Source organism: Dermochelys coriacea, chromosome 1, assembly GCF_009764565.3.
Source record: "Dermochelys coriacea isolate rDerCor1 chromosome 1, rDerCor1.pri.v4, whole genome shotgun sequence".
In the NCBI taxonomy this organism is placed as follows: domain Eukaryota; kingdom Metazoa; phylum Chordata; order Testudines; family Dermochelyidae; genus Dermochelys; species Dermochelys coriacea.
The window spans coordinates 2,715,998-2,735,386 of NC_050068.2; the positions used below are offsets into that span (position 1 = coordinate 2,715,998).

The window sequence follows — 19,389 nt, forward strand, 5'->3', positions numbered from 1 at the left end:
AAGGAATCCCTGTTGAGGTTACAGGGACAAACCATCCCGATGAGTCGAAAGAATAGTAAATATGGCAGGCGACCAGCTTGGCTTAATGGTGAAATCCTAGCGGATCTTTAACATAAAAAAGAAGCTTACAAGAAGTGGAAGGTTGGACATATGACCAGGGAAGAGTATAAAAATATTGCTCGGGCATGTAGGAAAGATATCAGGAGGGCCAAATCGCACCTGGAGCTGCAGCTAGCAAGAGATGTCAAGAGTAACAAGAAGGGTTTCTTCAGGTATGTTGGCAACAAGAAGAAAGCCAAGGAAAGTGTGGGCCCCTTACTGAATGAGGGAGGCAAGCTAGTGACAGAGGATGTGGAAAAAGCTAATGTACTCAATGCTTTTTTTGCCTCTGTTTTCACTAACAAGGTCAGCTCCCAGACTGCTGTGCTGGGAATCACAAAATGGGGAAGAGATGGCCAGCCCTCTGTAGAGATAGAGGTGGTTAGGGACTATTTAGAAAAGCTGGACGTGCACAAGTCCATGGGGCCGGACGAATTGCATCCGAGAGTGCTGAAGGAATTGGCGGCTGTGATTGCAGAGCCCTTGGCCATTATCTTTGAAAACTCGTGGCGAACGGGGGAAGTCCCGGATGACTGGAAAAAGGCTAATGTAGTGCCCATCTTTAAAAAAGGGAAGAAGGAGGATCCTGGGAACTACAGGCCGGTCAGCCTCACCTCAGTCCCTGGAAAAATCATGGAGCAGGTCCTCAAAGAATCAATCCTGAAGCACTTAGAGGAGAGGAAAGTGATCAGGAACAGTCAGCATGGATTCACCAAGGGAAGGTCATGCCTGACTAATCTAATCGCCTTTTATGATGAGATTACTGGTTCTGTGGATGAAGGGAAAGCAGTGGATGTATTGTTTCTTGACTTTAGCAAAGCTTTTGACACGGTCTCCCACAGCATTCTTGTCAGCAAGTTAAGGAAGTATGGGCTGGATGAATGCACTCTAAGGTGGGTAGAAAGCTGGCTAGATTGTCGGGCTCAACGGGTAGTGATCAATGGCTCCATGTCTAGTTGGCAGCCGGTGTCAAGTGGAGTGCCCCAGGGGTCGGTCCTGGGGCCCGTTTTGTTCAATATCTTCATAAATGATCTGGAGGATGGTGTGGATTGCACTCTCAGCAAATTTGCGGATGATACTAAACTGGGAGGAGTGGTAGATACGCTGGAGGGGAGGGATAGGATACAGAAGGACCTAGACAAATTGGAAGATTGGGCCAAAAGAAATCTAATGAGGTTCAATAAGGATAAGTGCAGGGTCCTGCACTTAGGATGGAAGAATCCAATGCACCGCTACAGACTAGGGACCGAATGGCTCGGCAGCAGTTCTGCGGAAAAGGACCTAGGGGTGACAGTGGACGAGAAGCTGGATATGAGTCAGCAGTGTGCCCTTGTTGCCAAGAAGGCCAATGGCATTTTGGGATGTATAAGTAGGGGCATAGCGAGCAGATCGAGGGACGTGATCGTTCCCCTCTATTCGACACTGGTGAGGCCTCATCTGGAGTACTGTGTCCAGTTTTGGGCCCCACACTACAAGAAGGATGTGGATAAATTGGAAAGAGTACAGCGAAGGGCAACAAAAATGATTAGGGGTCTAGAGCACATGACTTATGAGGAGAGGCTGAGGGAGCTGGGATTGTTTAGTCTGCAGAAGAGAAGAATGAGGGGGGATTTGATAGCTGCTTTCAACTACCTGAAAGGGGGTTTCAAAGAGGATGGCTCTAGACTGTTCTCAATGGTAGCAGATGACAGAACGAGGAGTAATGGTCTCAAGTTGCAATGGGGGAGGTTTAGATTGGATATTAGGAAAAACTTTTTCACTAAGAGGGTGGTGAAACACTGGAATGCGTTACCTAGGGAGGTGGTAGAATCTCCTTCCTTAGAGGTTTTTAAGGTCAGGCTTGACAAAGCCCTGGCTAGGATGATTTAACTGGGACTTGGTCCTGCTTTGAGCAGGGGGTTGGACTAGATGACCTTCTGGGGTCCCTTCCAACCCTGATATTCTATGATTCTATGATTCTATGATATGACCTTCCAAAATGACACATGACCAGAAGTTGCCGAGGGTGTGCATTGCAGAAATATTTGGGGCTGCTAAGAAGGAGGAAATAGGAATGGGGAGGAGGGAATCGGGACACAGGGCAAGGCTCAGAGCCTGGAATGGGACAATGGGAAACAAGGCTCTGTGGTATACATGCTTGCTGGAAACTAATCCCAACATAATATTGTCTGCATTTTGGACTTCTGGTCTTCTGTTTTCTGTCCGTTTGACAATAAACAGGGGAGGGGGTGAAGGGAAAGCCCTCTGCCATGTGTGCTTAAATCTAATAAATTGCAGTGTTAGACAACAGCATGCTTACTTGCATTTAATCCTTATTCAGACAGAATTGCTGTGTTCCCACTGATTTATTCCCAATACCACATGGAGTGAAATAGTTAAATTGCCCCTGCTGGGGGTTATCCGAAAAACCTGGGTAACAATGTGCTGTGTTAAACTATGACATCGCCTTAGAATCAAATAACTTACTGCTTTGCCCAGTTGATGTTACCATTGCTATTGTCGAAGACGTCAAAAGTAGGTATTGAGATTTCATTTTGCAGTTTGTGAAATAGATGAAACAGTACTGCAAGTGATTCGATCACCTGGCTATTTGGTGGCAATTTCTAAGTCCTTTGTAACCTACATTGGCAGATATATCATTTTTGCCATTTTTTTGCGCAGACTTTGGACAGTCGGAGCAGCAGTGAAGAGTTTTGCCTATGGTTCACTGGCCTCATACTCAAAACAACCAAGTATACCACTTTGGGGTTGAAGGTCTCAAAAACATGGATGCCGCTGGGGACAAAGACTTTAGTGAATTTGGATTGTTTGGTCTTTCATTGCTGTTGCTACCTTTTAACAACACTGCAGTTGAAAGACACAACAAGATGCAAAAGGAACTTTTAGAAAATATTCTTCATGTTAGGGCGTGCAGGCAACAACACTAAATCTGTTGTGAAGAGTTTGCACTGATGAAGGAAATGATTGCACCGGTCACTGCCGATATGCATGATGAGCAGCAGAAGCATTCTACTTCCAACAAAGACAGAAAGGATGAAATGTTTTCTTTTCATGACTAAAAGTAACAAACTCATTGAACGCAAAATATTGACACTGTCTACCATCATTGAATGCCATTAGAAATAAATATAGTAAAGTTATTTTTGTTTTTATGCTACAAAAGTTTTGGGTTCCTTTTGGGATATTTTTAACCCTGTTATTTGTCCCTTTTTGTTTGAAACACCTGCCAACTCTCAATTCAGATACAAGAATCAGAACTCGAGTTTTGATTTTGAATTTGTTTGCCATCTGGCAGCTTTGTTGCTAATTAGATGAACTCCTTCTAGGGATTTTAGGGGTTTTGTTTGTTTGTTTGTTTTTAATCAAATCTGTAGTTGTAAGTATGTAATGAAAGCTTTCATTTGTTATTTGATGGGTTAATGAAAAAAACACTTTTTTCAATACATAGATTGAGCTACATTTGTGTTAGTTTTTAAAGCACTTTGGGCTAATAATGCCGTAGAAGTCTGGCAATCTTTCCAGCTGAGCTTGAGGCAGAGCAGCAGCAGCAGCCGGAAACACAAGGGCCAGAGGAGCAGCCCAGAAGGCCGAGCTGGGCTAGAGCCAGAGAAGCAGCACTCATCCAGAAGAGCCAAGCTCAGCTGGAGGCAGAACAACGGTGCTGAGACGGAAGAGCCAGACCTGGGCTGGCTGCAGGGCAGCGGTTCTGAGGCAGAGTCAGGGAGCTGCAGCTGGAGCAGGCCAGAACCGGGAGGTGGGTTGGCACAGACCAGCTGCGCCAACGGGGAGCCAGGGCTGAGCTACTGCGCGGAGCTGGGGGGCCAGAGACAGGCTAGAGGATGCCGGCCGTGCCACAAGCAACACTGCACCTGAGCACAATGAGCAGCTGGAGAGAGCAAGGTGGGGCCCTGGGCAGAGGGCCCAACACAGGGAGAAGTCACTAGACAAAAGGGCCTTGAAGGCTGGACTCAGAAGTGAGGACATGAATCTGATGGGAGAACTAATGCTGGGGAGAAGGGTCCTACCACCTAAAGCCTGAAGGCATGTGGCCACTGCCAGAGCAAATATCGGTCCCATGGCATCACCGCAAGACAGGTAGGCCCTGGGCAGAAGGACGTGTGAGGAGCAGACTTCACACTTTCCTTACATCCCAGAGACAGCTGTTTTCGATGTTCCTGTGCCCACTGATCAGGGTCCCTTGTTTCCTTGAACCTTTCCCATTTTTCCTTATGTTTCTGACAGTTGCTCTTTAATAAATTATATTTGGTTTGAACTTAATGTAGTGATCAGTGGGGTCAGGGGTACTAGTTTCAGGGGGTAGCCATTTTAGTCTGTATCCACAAAAACAACAAGGACTCTGGTGGCACCTTAAAGACTAACAGATTTATTTGAGCATAAGCTTTCATGGGTAAACACCATTTCTTCAGATGCATGGAGTGAAAATTACAAATTGTACTAGTTCTGACTCAAGATAGCACAGCCCATTTCTGCAACTATTTCTGAAAGCTCAACACAGGATTGAAATTTGATGATTACCTGATGCAGAGAGTAGATGAACTATTAGAACAGTGTGATCTGCCAGATATAAACCCACTTTAGACCTAACAAATGGGAAAAAGAGCCTTCTCCACGCCCTTCGGCCTGCATCAATTCAGGATTGTGTCATTTGGCCTCCACAGGGTGACAGTGACTTTTTGGAGGCCAATATACTGGATATTACAACTGCCTAGGCAGTATGCAGCGGTATGCTGCTACCATCAATTGAAAATAGCTTTGGGTCCTGTATCTTGTGGTACCATTCCCACAAATAGTACAGATGGCAGTACATTACACATAGAAAAAAAAAGCTGTTATCGATTGCTAGGCTGAACAGTTTGCAAGACGCACATTGGCTTAACAATCTGATCCCCTGACCTCGGTGAATTGTTTCGTCACTCCCAGGGGAGGCACTCAGTCTGAAGTTCTCCAGGGTCTATTTTCTGCTCTTCCAGCTCTTCTCAGAGCTGAGGGAATTGTCTGGGAGTCCTGGCCAACCTGCGAGTCCACAGGGATTGTACAGGGGAATCATAAAGGTCGCTATCCAGCATGCCGAGTGTAAGACGTGAGATTCATACACTGATTCACAGGGCTCTGCCTTCTTATAACAGTAAAGAAATTTCCTCTCTCTGCTGAGCGGGATTTTGGTGAGTTGCCTGTTTCCACATTAAAGTTAGTGCTGAGGGCTCAGGAAGGGTTCCAATGTTCAAGAACAATCTGGACAGAAATGCACCAGCATGGCGACTTGAACTGTTTAGTATTGTCAGAAAAAGAAAGGGATTTAGCTGGTAAAATTGGAACTACAAATGTATTGGAAATAGTTTAGAGAAATATTTGTTTTTAATATCAGTTCCTTCTCTCTTACTCCTTCTATCTGTCTCCGTAGCTTCCATTTTTTGGACTGTGTCATAAATATAAAGGGAAGGGTAAACACCTTTAAAATCCCTCCTGGCCAGAGGAAAAATCCTTTCACTTGTAAAGGGTTAAGAAGCTAGGATAACCTCACTGGCACCTGACCATAGTGACCAATGAGGAGACAAGATACTTTCAAAGCTGGACGGGGGGAGAAACAAAGGGTCTGTCTGTCTATGTGATGCTTTTGCCGGGGACAGAACAGGAATGGAGTCTTAGAACTTAGTAAGTAATCGAGCTAGAGATGCGTTAGATTATGATTTCTTTAAATGGCTAAGCAATTAGACTGTGCTGAATAGAATGAATATTCTTGTCTTTGTGTCTTTTTGTAACTTAAGGTTTTGCCTAGAGGGATTCTCTGTGTTCTGAATCTAATTACCCTGTAAGGGATTTACCAACTTGATTTTACAGAGGTGATTCTTTTTACCTTTTCTTATATTAAAATTCTTCTTGTAAGAAATTGAATGCTTTTTTCATAGTTCTTAAGATCCAAGGGTTTGGGTCTTTGGTCACTTATGCAAATTGGTGAGGATTTTGGGGGGAAAGACGTTCCCAAATAAGGTATTCCCGGTAAACCCAGTTGAACGTTTGGTGGTGGCAGTGGAAGTCCAAGGGCAAAGGGTAAAATAGTTTGTGCCTTGGGGAAGTTTTAACCTAAGATGGTAAAAGTAAGCTTAGGAGGTTTTCATGCAGGTCCCCACATGTGTACCCTAGAGTTCAGAGTGGGAAAGAAACCTTGACAAGCTGTGTGGTTTTTCTATGGTTCACTCAAGTTTTCAAATTCAGGCAGACAAACCCTCTGCAGTGGGTATTTGTGTTACCAGAGGGTTCACAAGAAGAATGGGTCACACACTAGCCAGATTTTGCTCTCCCATTCTGCCGTCACTGGGTCAAATCCAGATTGACACTGGCCTCCCTGAGAGCAAAAACAGGGCCCACATGTTTTGAAATCCCATCTTTGATACACAGTTTCAGAATGCCACATAAACTGGGGGTTTCCCTCAGAATCTCTGAGCACCCTAATAGAATAGCGCTCTCTGGAGCAGGACCCACGTCTGTAATTTACACAGTTAGGAGCCAGAAATTAAAACACCAAGGGTGAAATTTTGGCCTCACTGAGATCAAGCCCTCCGCCTGTGACCAACCCCACTGCAGCCTCATGGCAATGTCAAAAATTGCCAATACAGAAAAGCAGCCTCAGGAAGAGGTATATCGGTTTCTAACGGGCTGCAATACGTTTTAAGCTTTGTGTCATTTTGAGGAAGAGTTACTCCCACTGGTTCCCTTTAGTCTCCATGTCCTCTCTCAGCACAGTCTGAGCTGCTGCTGGGATTCCCTTCATCCCTGGAAAGGAAGTTCAGGCTGATCCTCCCCTTTTCCCAGGTACAGGCAGACACTGAGTTTAACTTAATCTGAGGAGCCATTTCTGTGAGCTGTTGCTGTGGGGTCTGGCACCTGGTTTTGGTCCTGGGTGAGGGGTATCACTGTGTGGCAGGGCTGGAAATTGTGGGGGTGGGGACTTACACAGACAAGTGAGCAGCACTGGGCTTTGTGGGGGCAGGGAATGGGATGTAAATGGGTAGGCCGGCAATCCTGGAGGTTGTGGGGGGTAAGGGATGGAGGTGTACAGAAATAAGCAGGTAGTGCAGAGGGTTGTGGGGACAGACAGGTGGTGCGCATGGGCAGGCGGACAGCACCTTGGGCTGTTGGGTATGGAGGCAGCTCTGCTGAAATGAAATTTTTCTTGTGATTTTTGATCCAAGGCCAGTGCTGGGACCTTTCACGCCCCAAGTGTGTTTGGGCAGGTCTCAGGGTCTCATTGCACTTCCAAGCCACAGAACCGCAGGCTGGGTGTCACGACTCTTATGCAGTTTTGTTTCCAACTGATGGTGTTGTTACGTAACTTCAGGCATTTCCCCAGTGGAAATAACCACTGATTTTTTGTGAGACTGCACCCCATATTCTTCATAGTGTTATTATTTTGGTATAATTATAGCATAATTATAATACGTATTATGCAAGATGGTTTGTATAAGATGTCATTGGAAAATGTATAAATTTCTGAATATCACTATCCTATTTGTGTGCACGTATCATTTTTCTATCTGAAGTTATGAATATTGAGTACATATCTATTTCAAATGTAGTTACACCTGGGTAACACCCCCGAAACAAGACTATAAGTAATGGATGTTGTGACTCTATAAGGACATGTGACCAGACCACAAAACTCTGGACTCCATCTTAGGATGTTTGTTTCAAAACTTGCTTCTCACACCAGTTTGTGGGGAAAGTACAAAGGGTTCCTGATATATACTAAAGCTAAATAAGGCTGTCGGTGATATCATTGGTGGTTCTCTCCACACAAGAGGACTCATTGATACACCTGTGGAAAAAAGACTGAACGGGGAGGAGTGCTGGACCCAGGCTAAAGGGATTTCTAATCTATGTATGGGAACCTGAGAAACCCAAGCTCCAAAGCAAATGCAGGTTGTGCCTTGAGAATCTGCCAGATGGCTTGTATCCTCAATCAGGTAGAGAAATTGCTAATTCATAGTCTATCTAACCAGTGTGTTAAACTTAATTTATGATTTTGCTTATTGTCTAGCTAATCTGTTTTGATCTTTTTGCTATCCTTTGTAATCACTTAAAATCTATTCATTGGAGTTAATACATTTTAATTTAAACCCAGTATGTCTTTAAGCAAAGTGTCGGGGGAAAATTTGCAGCTTGATTACCACAAGTATACATTGTCCTCCCCATATTCAGGGAGGAGTGAACCGGGGAAAAAAATCATACAGGTTAGAAGAAAAGGAGTACTTGTGGCACCTTAGAGACTAACAAATTTATTTGAGCATAAGCTTTCGTGAGCTACAGCTCACTTCATCCAATGTAGCTCATGAAAGCTTATGCTCAAATAAATTTGTTAGTCTCTAAGGTGCCACAAGTAGTCCTTTTCTTTTTGCGAATACTGCAAATACAGACTAACATGGCTGCTACTCTGATACAGGTTAGAGTTTGGCTCAGGGCAGGACGGCACAGCTCTGGAGTCCTAGGCTAGGGAGCTGGTGGTTATTTTGGCTGTAACCTCTTTATTGTTGGTTCATGCAGTGGCTGGTCCGAATCTGCATGTAACTGCAGCTGGGTGTGTCCCTGCCTGTGTGAATGCTGGTGGAGGTGTGGGACCAGGATCAGGTCTGCTGCTTGTCACAGCAGCACAATGAGAGAGGGAGCCCAGGCTGGGGAGTCAGAGGGCTCAGTGGTTCCCCAGTTCCAGTGGCACCCTAGGGGGAACCCACCACACTTTGGAATCAGCTGCTTCAATCTCCCATCACACTCTGACCCCTGTCCACACTCTCCTTTCCAATCCCAGGCTGCCCCAATTCCAACAGCACCCTGGTCGCCAGTATCTCCACCATGCTCCCCAGTCATTCCTGGCTCCAACCGTCTCTCAGCCTCCCCACAACTCTTCCTTTGAAAGGAGTGAGGTGCCTCTTGTCATACCTGCTCCCTTGGCTAGGAGGTAATCAGTGACTGTGTCTCACCAGTGAGAAATCGCACACATGAGTGGCAAAACACAAGGCAGCTGTGTGGCTTCTCTCGTTACACCCATACACAAGGCATGGTGTTTTCAGGACGGTTACACAGGAACAACTCACAAGCTGAGAAGTTTGCACATTATATAATGAGAGTGGTCAATTCTGGGACATGTGAGGGCCTAGATAAATACAGCTGCCTTGTGGAGGAACCACAGGGACACAGACATTAAACCCAGGAAGCTCTGGGACCATTTGCTAGCCAGCCCTGTTAGCTATTCATGGTAATGGTTCTACTTTCATTCCTTACTGCAGATCCTTTATGGGGTCAAATCATGATTTTTCTCACCTAAAATGTTCATCCATGCAGTGCCTCATGAGATCCCTCAGCCTCATGAAACACACACCTAGTGTAACATTTCCAATAAATTTGTTAGTCTGTAAGGTTCCACCAGTACTCCTGTTCTTTTTGCGGATACAGACTAACACGGCTGCTACTCTGAAACCTGTCATTTCCTAGTTGCCGCAGTCACATGAGTATTTCTCCTCATAGGGCTAAATTCAACCCGGTCATGAATAGAAAAAATGCTTTTAGTAAGCTGAGACATGAGCTTGGAGGCACAATGCCTCCAGCTGACTTCAGATGGCATTAGGGTGACCAGACAGCAAGTGTGAAAAAATGGGGCAGTGGGCAGGGGGTAATGGGAACCCATAGAACAAAAAGCCCCAAATATCATTACTGTCCTTATAAAATCAGGATATCTGGTCACCCTAGAAGACATGTTAGGAGATTCCAAGGCCAGAAAGGGCAATTGTGATCATTTAGTCTGTATAACACAGACCTGTACAACACAGGCCTGAGAATTTCCCCAAAATTATTCCTAGAGCAGATCTTATAGAGAAACATCCAACCTTGATTTCAAAATTCTCAGTAATGAAGAATCAGCCAAGACCCTTGGAAAAGTGTTCCAATGGTTAATTACTCTCATCGATAAAAAATGTATGCCTCACTGTTTAAAAATATCATCTTATTTCAAGTCAGAATTTGTTCAACTTCAGCTTCCAGCCATTAGATCCCATTACATCTCTGTATACTAGGCTGAAAAGCCTAGCATTAAATATTTCATTCCCTGTGTCGGTACTTATAGACTGTTATCAATTTACCCCTTAACAATCTTTATTAAACATAAACATTAAATAAAGATCGAACTCTTTACATCTATTACTGTAAGGCAGGTTTTCTCATCTTGTACTAATACTTATGACATTTCTCTGAAACCTCTTCGATGTACCAACATCCATCTTTAATCATGGACACCAGAACTGGACACAGGATTCCAGCAGCAGTTGCACCAGTGCCAAATACAGAGGTAAAATAACTTCTCTCTCTCTCCTTGAGGTTCCCCTGGTTATCATCCAAAAATCAGATTGGCTGTTTTGGCCACAGGGTCGCAATGGGAGGTCACATTTATCTAATTATCTTTTCAGGCTCCCTAATCTTTTTCATAGTCATTGCACTTCCCATGATAGTTCCCCATCGTGTAAGCATTGACTGCATTCTTTGTTCGTACATGTAGATATCTACACAGCTATATTAGAACTCATATTATTTTCTTCGATCCTGTTTACCAACCAGTCCAGATTGCTCTGAACCAGTGGCCTGTCCTCTTCATTGTTTACCATCCCCCAATTTTTCTGTCATGTGCAAACTTCAGGTACGAGAAAGGCTGGACGCTGAGTTGTTGACACATGTCTCTGCTTACACTTGTCCATTAACACCAGTCACTTATGTTTCAGACAAAGCTGGGTGCCTGCAAGAAAGTGTCTCACCAAGAGAAACAAGGGAAGTAACAGAGGTGCAGGACTGTAACCCTAAATACCAAGACCCTTGTGCCTTTTGTGACTATTCTGCTGAGCACAGAGTCATAGCCCAGCATGATAATTTCTGTTTCCCTGAGGGAAACTTGGCTCCTTTCCAATAAACGAATGGCATCGAGGACTAGACCAATGGTCCATCTAGTCCAGTGTCCTCTCTCTAACGCTGACCGCTCTAGAAGCTGCCGAAGAAGGTGTAAGAAACCCAGCAGTAGGTGTATGCAGGGAGGGGGGGGAATGACCGGACAATCCTGAGAGCATCACCCTAATACCTAACAGTTAGCGACTTGCTTGTGCCCTGAAACACGGGTGTATAGGCTTTACAGAATGTTTATTTAGCTGTAACTATTCTAACTGGATAATCTCACTATTATGTAAATGTCAAAACATTTCTTGATTCTTGCTTAGCTCACGTCCACAACAATCTCTTGTGGCAATAAGTTCCTCACTCAAATTAGACACTTAGTGAAGAATTCATTATATTTTTATGTGTTTTGAATTGGCCATGTTTCATATAATTGAATGTCCTCTTGATCTTGGGTTATGAGACAGGGAGAACACATTCTCAATCAGCTCTCTACCAGTGAGTATTTTATGAACTTTTCTCATGTCTCCTTTTGTTCATCTCCTTTGTAAGCTTACAATCCCAGTCTTTTCAACCTATCTTCATGGGAGTTTTCTCCCAGGCCCTCCCATATGAGAGTTTCTGCAGGCCTTTGATCATTCTCGTTGCCCTTCGCTAAACCTCTCTGATCCTGCAATATCCTGTTTGAAAAGGGTTCCCACTACTACACAGAGGAATCCAGAGAACAGTGAAACAGTCATTGACTGATCTCATGGCATTCCATTTTCTGTATGATTTTCCACCCCACTCCTCCTGCATCCTGATATTTTGCTCAGTTTCTGTCCCTGCTTGTACTATGAGCAGGGTTTCACAGAGCTGTATACCATGATACCAAGGTCTGTGTAAGGATTTTGAGGAGTTCAAGTTTTTACCTCCAATGGGCATACACACTGCAGTTACTGACATTGAAATTCATCCGCTAACATGCAGCCCATTCCCCTGGCTTTGTTAGCTCCCTCTGAGGACTTCTCTGGACTTGACTATGATTGAAATATTCTGGTGCCATCTGTAAATGTTGGCAACTTACTGCTCACCCCCCTTTCTACATTGGTAATAACTATAAAATATTTACTGCAATCATTGTTATGAAGTGTGTAACCCCCCTCGCTGTGATTCTTTCCCTTCAGAGGCACCTTGAACATTTCTGAGCCTGATCGACGGATCAAGCATCTCATGGCAGTTTTCAACCTCACCCCCTCTGATCCTTCAGTGTTCATCCTAATGGGCATCCCTGGCCTGGAAGCTGCCCACATCTGGATTTCCATCCCTTTCTCTATGTTCTACATTATTGGCCTGATGGGAAATTTCATGATTCTCTTTGTTGTCGGTAAAGAACACACCCTGCACAAGCCGATGTACCTGCTTCTCTGCATGCTGGCACTCACAGACATTGGCATGTCTACATCTGCCATGCCGAATGCACTGTGTATATTTTGGTTCAATTTGAAGGGCATTACTGTGGGTGGCTGCCTCACCCAGACTTTCTTCCTTCACATGGTTTATACAATGCACTCAGCTGTCCTAGTGACAATGGCCTTCGATCGATACGTTGCCATATGTAACCCTCTGAGATATGCTACCATCCTCACCAATGCACGAATTGCTAATCTAGGGCTCGTGGGTTTGATAAGAGCTGTTCTCTTCATTCTGCCCATGCCCCTGTTCCTGAGCAGACTCCCATTCTGTGCCAACCGCATTATCCACCACACGTACTGTGACCACATGGCTGTGGCAAAGACATCGTGTGGGGACATCACAGTCAACAGGATGTATGGCTTGATGATAGTGGTTTTAGTCATTGGGTTAGACCTGACACTCATTGTCCTGTCATATGGCCTGATTATCATGGCTGTCCTCAGAATCTCCTCCAAGAAAGCCCACCAGAAAGCCCTCAACACCTGCACAGCTCACGTCTGTGTGATGCTGATTTCTTATACTTCCGTCCTCTTCACCACTCTGACATACCGGTTTGGTCAGGACATTGCTCCGCATGTTCATATCATCCTGGCCAACCTCTATTTCATTGTCCCTCCTATGCTCAACCCGATCATTTATGGGGTCAAAATCAAAGAACTTCGTGACAAAATGAGCAAAAACACCTGCAGAATATGATTGCTGGGGACCAATGAATTTAAACCTTTCTGACAAGAGGGCGAAAGGAGATCTCTTTGTTAATCATGGGTGCTCTCTCCTAGTTTGGCTGAGCACATGATTGTGGAAGTTAACAGTCTGAGAAGTTCCTCACACCTAATGTCTTATCACTCAATGACCAAGCAGTGCTCTTTCTCTTGCTGAGTTCCCTCTCTCTGACCATCACCTGATCTTTCAGTGTCACCCACCAGCTCCAATCCTCTATCCCCCTGTCACTCGGCCTTTCCGTGTCTTCCAGATTACCAGAAGATACTGCATCTTTCTGAAACAAGGTGGCTTCCCTGTGTGAACAGGCTCCTTGTCTGTTTGACGACATGAAGCCACATTTTCTGATAGCCAAAGACAAATAAATCAACTACAGCGCTGCAGTTCTTTATCATATATACAGTGATCCAGTGAGCAAAATTTACCTGATTTTCTACATCCAGTTCCTAAAGAATCCTGGAGGGGAAACCAAACATTTCTGTTGGAATGTGCTAATACAGGAAAGCTGCTGCAGGGTTGGAGGACATTATACTAGGGCTTATTAGTGGGAGTTGTGAAACTGTGTGTTTTTGAGAAGCGGACGGTGTTTCCATGGATTTTTTGTGGTGTGGGAGGTTGTACACCAAAGCCAACTGCAGCCATATGAGAGAGTACTCTCTGCCACTATGAGTTAATGAAATAGACCACCACGTGGTTTAGAGTCAATTGGAAAGCAGGGGTTTAGATGCAAGGTCAAAATCTAGCTGGCAGGTTCTTGTAATCAGAATGGGAGGAGTGGACAGACATGTAATTAAGTGAAAATGAAAGAAGATAAATGTATGAAAACCTTGAGTCTAGATGCCTCTGCTATTAGATGTTTATTGAAAGTTAGGAAAAGTGATAATCCAGTACGGGTCATTATGTTCTATGTGTGTTGTTCAAGGTATAAAACGATGAGCTAATACAGTGTACTTTGGAGCAGTCCTCTGAAGCCATCTTGAGAGGCATTTTTCCTAACACCATTTCTCCCCAGTAGATGAACAATTGGCCTCTGTGAACCTGCTGTTAATTACTCAATACCATTCCAGATATTACACATAGATAAATATCTGGGATGCTCTAAATCTACTATTTATGTGGTAGTAAATAGGCTCGTTTGTCAGGCTGAGAGAGAATTTGGGGTTTTACTTTTTGATACTCTCATATATTACACTAATATGTGTGAAGAAGAATGAACAAAGACACTGTGTGTTGCATTTCCCACAACCAGGTGGGACTTTTAACACAATGAGGAACGATAAGGGTAGAGCAAAAGTGCTACAGGGTATGGGGGGAGTATAATATATGAGCATACACTGGAGGGCTGCCTGGCTCTTCTCTCGAGGCAAGGTCAAACTCTAAAAGGCCAAGAAAATGCCTGTGGCTGATCATAGAACAACTTGATTCCTCACCCTTCCCATGGAATACAAAAGACGTGGGACGAAGACCTTAGATTCATGACCTTCCAAAATGGAACATGACCAGAAGTTGCCAAGGGTGTGCTTTGCAGGTATATTTGGAGCTGCTAAGGAGGAGGAGATGGGAAATGGGAATGGGGAAAGGGGACACAGGGCAAGGCTCTGTAGCATCAGAGTGGAGAAGGGGGACACAGGGCAAGGCTCTGCGGCATAAGAGCTGGGAATGGGACAGTAGGAAGCAAGGCTCTGTGGTATACATTCTTGCTGGAAACTAACCCCAACACAATATTGTCTGCATGTTGGACTTCTGGTCTTCTGCTTTCTGTCTGTGTGAAGAACCAGGGGAGGGGGTGAAGGGAAAGCCCTCTGCCATGTGTACTTAAATCTAATAAATTGCAGTGTTAGAACTGAATGGGTCTAATATTTATTTAATTTTCTTTCTTTCTATAGAAATTAGATACAGTGCTCCTGACAGCTAAAACTAACATGTTCTGAGATCTTCTGTCAAGTCACTTAATGGACACTGGTTAGGTTTAAATTTTAATGCTAATTCTTTGTTACTAACTCTTGAATACAACAATAGAAAAGTAATCTAGATTTTTCTACCATTGTTTCAATCACTGTTTTGCAGTTCACAAAGCTTGGAATACATCATTTAACGTTTGGAAACATCCTACTAGGGCAAGGCCATATGAGTTTATACTACACCTGCCAGGGGCGCTAAGGGTTTTACTCCACTACAAATAGACTATAAAAAGGAGTGAAACTGGCACTTTCAACTCAGTTTCAAGTCACTTTCATGGAATTGCCAACCTCAAACATTCAAAAATTATGAATCAGGCTTACCAAAAATCATTAGATTATATAAAAACAGTAAATTTGGTGATCTTTTTATTTGCCTTCTGCTTTTGGAGCCTTGAGGTTGCACTGGGGTCACATTTTGAAGCTTTCTCCACAATCACGAGGGCTAGAAATTTCATTTTTCGTTAAGAAAAAAGGCTGAAATAATCACATATCCACTTGACTCTAGGTTCTTTGGCTTTAAGGAAAACTACAATTATCATGAGACTCATCATAAAATCATGATAGCTGGAAACACGGACCATTCTTATGTTGTTAAACAAAAAGCAAATGTTCATCTAGCCCAGTATCCTGTCTTCTGCGAGTGGCCAATGCCAGGTGCCCCAGAGGGAATGAACAGAACAGGGAATCATCAAGTGATCCATCCCCTGTCACTCATTCCCAGCTTCTGGCAAACAGAGGCTAGGGACACCATCCCTGCCCATCCTGGCTAATAGCTGAAGGGTTAAAATCCATTGTTAATGTAATAACCGGGTATATGGATTTGTGTACAGGCCCGAAGTCCAGAGTTTGGTCAAGAGGTCAGAGACCTAGCAATAGTTAAGATAAAGCAGAATAACCAAAGATAACCTTGCTTTAAGATATGCCTGGTCAGCAAAACGCCAGATGTTGGGGGCAATAATTGTGTCTTATTCAAAGTTGCAAATAAAACAAAGAAGCCCTATTTCTGTTGTGTTAGTTTCTTCTGTAGGGAGATGTTCTTCCCACACATCCAACCTTGAGTTTATGAAAAGGTTGGAACATGTCAGTATAAGATATGGCCTCCTCCCACCTCCCTTTCCCAGGAACCAATGCCTGCCTTAAAACACAAATAAGCAACTTGAAAGACAATCTTTATTGCCATATACTTTCACTGTTTCTTTGATTTTACCCCTAGATATGTATCTGTTGGACAATCAAAGGAGCTACTTCATTCCTATGGACCCCAAATTTAATCCAACATATATTCTATACTAATACATTTATTAAAGTACTAATTAAATGCTAAATGTTAATTTGTCACTTGAGACCATGGGCAGAGACATCATGTAACTATTGACCATTGGCTACTGTGCTATCATGTCTTGCAGCTAAACCTATCCGGGAGTGTGGGAATGCCTACCCCGTCACTTTTCCCTGCCCATGGAAAATCCATACATTCCATTGTAATCAATTGATTGACAGCCTAATAAGTGAGGTGACACTCCGTCAGCACTGTACGTAATAAACTCCTATGCATGACCTCTACATCGTGTGGATTTATGTCCTTCATGGCCATTGATGGACCTATCCTCCATGAACTTTAAGGCTAGTTACTTTACAGAAGGCCCTTCTATACACTTCATACTTCAATATCTGAGCCATCTTGTTCAGGACTAAAGATCTTAAACACACTGGGCCAGAGATAACATTTTCTGGCATATTCTGAACAGTGCTGACCACAGAGATGCTGCATAGCAGCAAAACTGACTGGGGCAGAACCTGCCATCTCTTGGGGGTTAAGAGATCTCCTGTCATCCAACTCTCATCCTCTCTCTCTTTCTTTGTCCTTCCTGACCTTTGTGCTGCTTTTTATGCTGTCAACCATGTCATCCTTCCCAATTGCTTGGGACCATTTGCTGGAGTCTCAGAGAGCTACCTTCTTAGTTTGGCTCCCATCTATCTGAGTCCTCTTTTTTACATCATGCAGCAAAGAGATAGGCTGGTCAAGTGGGTAGTGAGCTAGCCCTGAGTTCTACGAACATTTGAAAAAAACCCTAAATACCTTTGAAAATCTGGCCCTTGGTCTATGTGCCCCTCAGTGCCACACCTGTACAACGGGTATAACAGCATTGCTTTACCTCAGAGAGGTTGTGAGGAGAAATAGGTTTGGCTGGTGACACTCAGCCTGCAGCTCGCGAGCTACATGTGGCTCTTTGAAATGTAGCCTGTGGCTCTTCTAGGGTCCCTCCCGGAGGATCGGGCTCAGCTGATTTCATAGAATCATAGAATCATAGAATATCAGGGTTGGAAGGGACCCCAGAAGGTCATCTAGTCCAACCCCCTGCTCAAAGCAGGACCAAGTCCCAGTTAAATCATCCCAGCCAGGGCTTTGTCAAGCCTGACCTTAAAAACCTCTAAGGAAGGAGATTCTACCACCTCCCTAGGTAACGCATTCCAGTGTTTCACCACCCTCTTAGTGAAAAAGTTTTTCCTAATATCCAATCTAAACCTCCCCCACTGCAACTTGAGACCATTACTCCTCGTTCTGTCATCTGCTACCATTGAGAACAGTCTAGAGCCATCCTCTTTGAAACCCCCTTTCAGGTAGTTGAAAGCAGCTATCAAATCCCCCCTCATTCTTCTCTTCTGCAGACTAAACAATCCCAGCTCCCTCAGCCTCTCCTCATAAGTCATGTGCTCTAGACCCCTAATCATTTTTGTTGCCCTTCGCTGTACTCTTTCCAATTTATCCACATCCTTCCTGTAGTGTGGGGCCCAAAACTGGACACAGTACTCCAGATGAGGCCTCACCAGTGTCGAATAGAGGGGAACGATCACGTCCCTCGATCTGCTCGCTATGCCCCTACTTATACATCCCAAAATGCCATTGGCCTTCTTGGCAACAAAGGCACACTGCTGACTCATATCCAGCTTCTCGTCCACTGTCACCCCTAGGTCCTTTTCCGCAGAACTGCTGCCGAGCCATTCGGTCCCTAGTCTGTAGCGGTGCATTGGATTCTTCCATCCTAAGTGCAGGACCCTGCATTTATCCTTATTGAACCTCATTAGATTTCTTTTGGCCCAATCCTCCAATTTGTCTAGGTCCTTCTGTATCCTATCCCTCCCCTCCAGCGTATCTACCACTCCTCCCAGTTTAGTATCATCCGCAAATTTGCTGAGAGTGCAATCCACACCATCCTCCAGGTCATTTATGAAGATATTGAACAAAACGGGCCCCAGGACCGACCCCTGGGGCACTCCACTTGACACCGGCTGCCAACTAGACATGGAGCCATTGATCACTACCCGTTGAGCCCGACAATCTAGCCAGCTTTCTACCCACCTTATAGTGCATTCATCCAGCCCATACTTCCTTAACTTGCTGACAAGAATGCTGTGGGAGACCGTGTCAAAAGCTTTGCTAAAGTCAAGAAACAATACATCCACTGCTTTCCCTTCATCCACAGAACCAGTAATCTCATCATAAAAGGCGATTAGATTAGTCAGGCATGACCTTCCCTTGGTGAATCCATGCTGACTGTTCCTGATCACTTTCCTCTCCTCTAAGTGCTTCAGGATTGATTCTTTGAGGACCTGCTCCATGATTTTTCCAGGGACTGAGGTGAGGCTGACCGGCCTGTAGTTCCCAGGATCCTCCTTCTTCCCTTTTTTAAAGATGGGCACTACATTAGCCTTTTTCCAGTCATCCGGGACTTCCCCCGTTCGCCACGAGTTTTCAAAGATAATGGCCAAGGGCTCTGCAATCACAGCCGCCAATTCCTTCAGCACTCTCGGATGCAATTCGTCCGGCCCCATGGACTTGTGCACGTCCAGCTTTTCTAAATAGTCCCTAACCACCTCTATCTCTACAGAGGGCTGGCCATCTCTTCCCCATTTTGTGTTGCCCAGCACAGCAGTCTGGGAGCTGACCTTGTTAGTGAAAACAGAGGCAAAAAAAGCATTGAGTACATTAGCTTTTTCCACATCCTCTGTCACTAGCTTGCCTCCCTCATTCAGTAAGGGGCCCACACTTTCCTTGGCTTTCTTCTTGTTGCCAACATACCTGAAGAAACCCTTCTTGTTACTCTTGACATCTCTTGCTAGCTGCAGCTCCAGGTGCGATTTGGCCCTCCTGATATCTTTCCTACATGCCCGAGCAATATTTTTATACTCTTCCCTGGTCATATGTCCA

General features: G+C 44.5%; 1 protein-coding gene across 1 annotated transcript; it reads left to right on the forward strand.

The window, feature by feature from the left end:
• The first annotated feature begins 12,255 nt into the window (after positions 1 to 12,255).
• LOC119843228 (putative olfactory receptor 52P1) lies at positions 12,256 to 13,194 on the forward strand. Its single transcript, XM_038372291.1, has one exon. The coding sequence runs from the start codon at positions 12,256 to 12,258 to the stop codon at positions 13,192 to 13,194; it is 939 nt and encodes a 312-aa protein (XP_038228219.1).
• Positions 13,195 to 19,389: the final 6,195 nt, after the last annotated feature.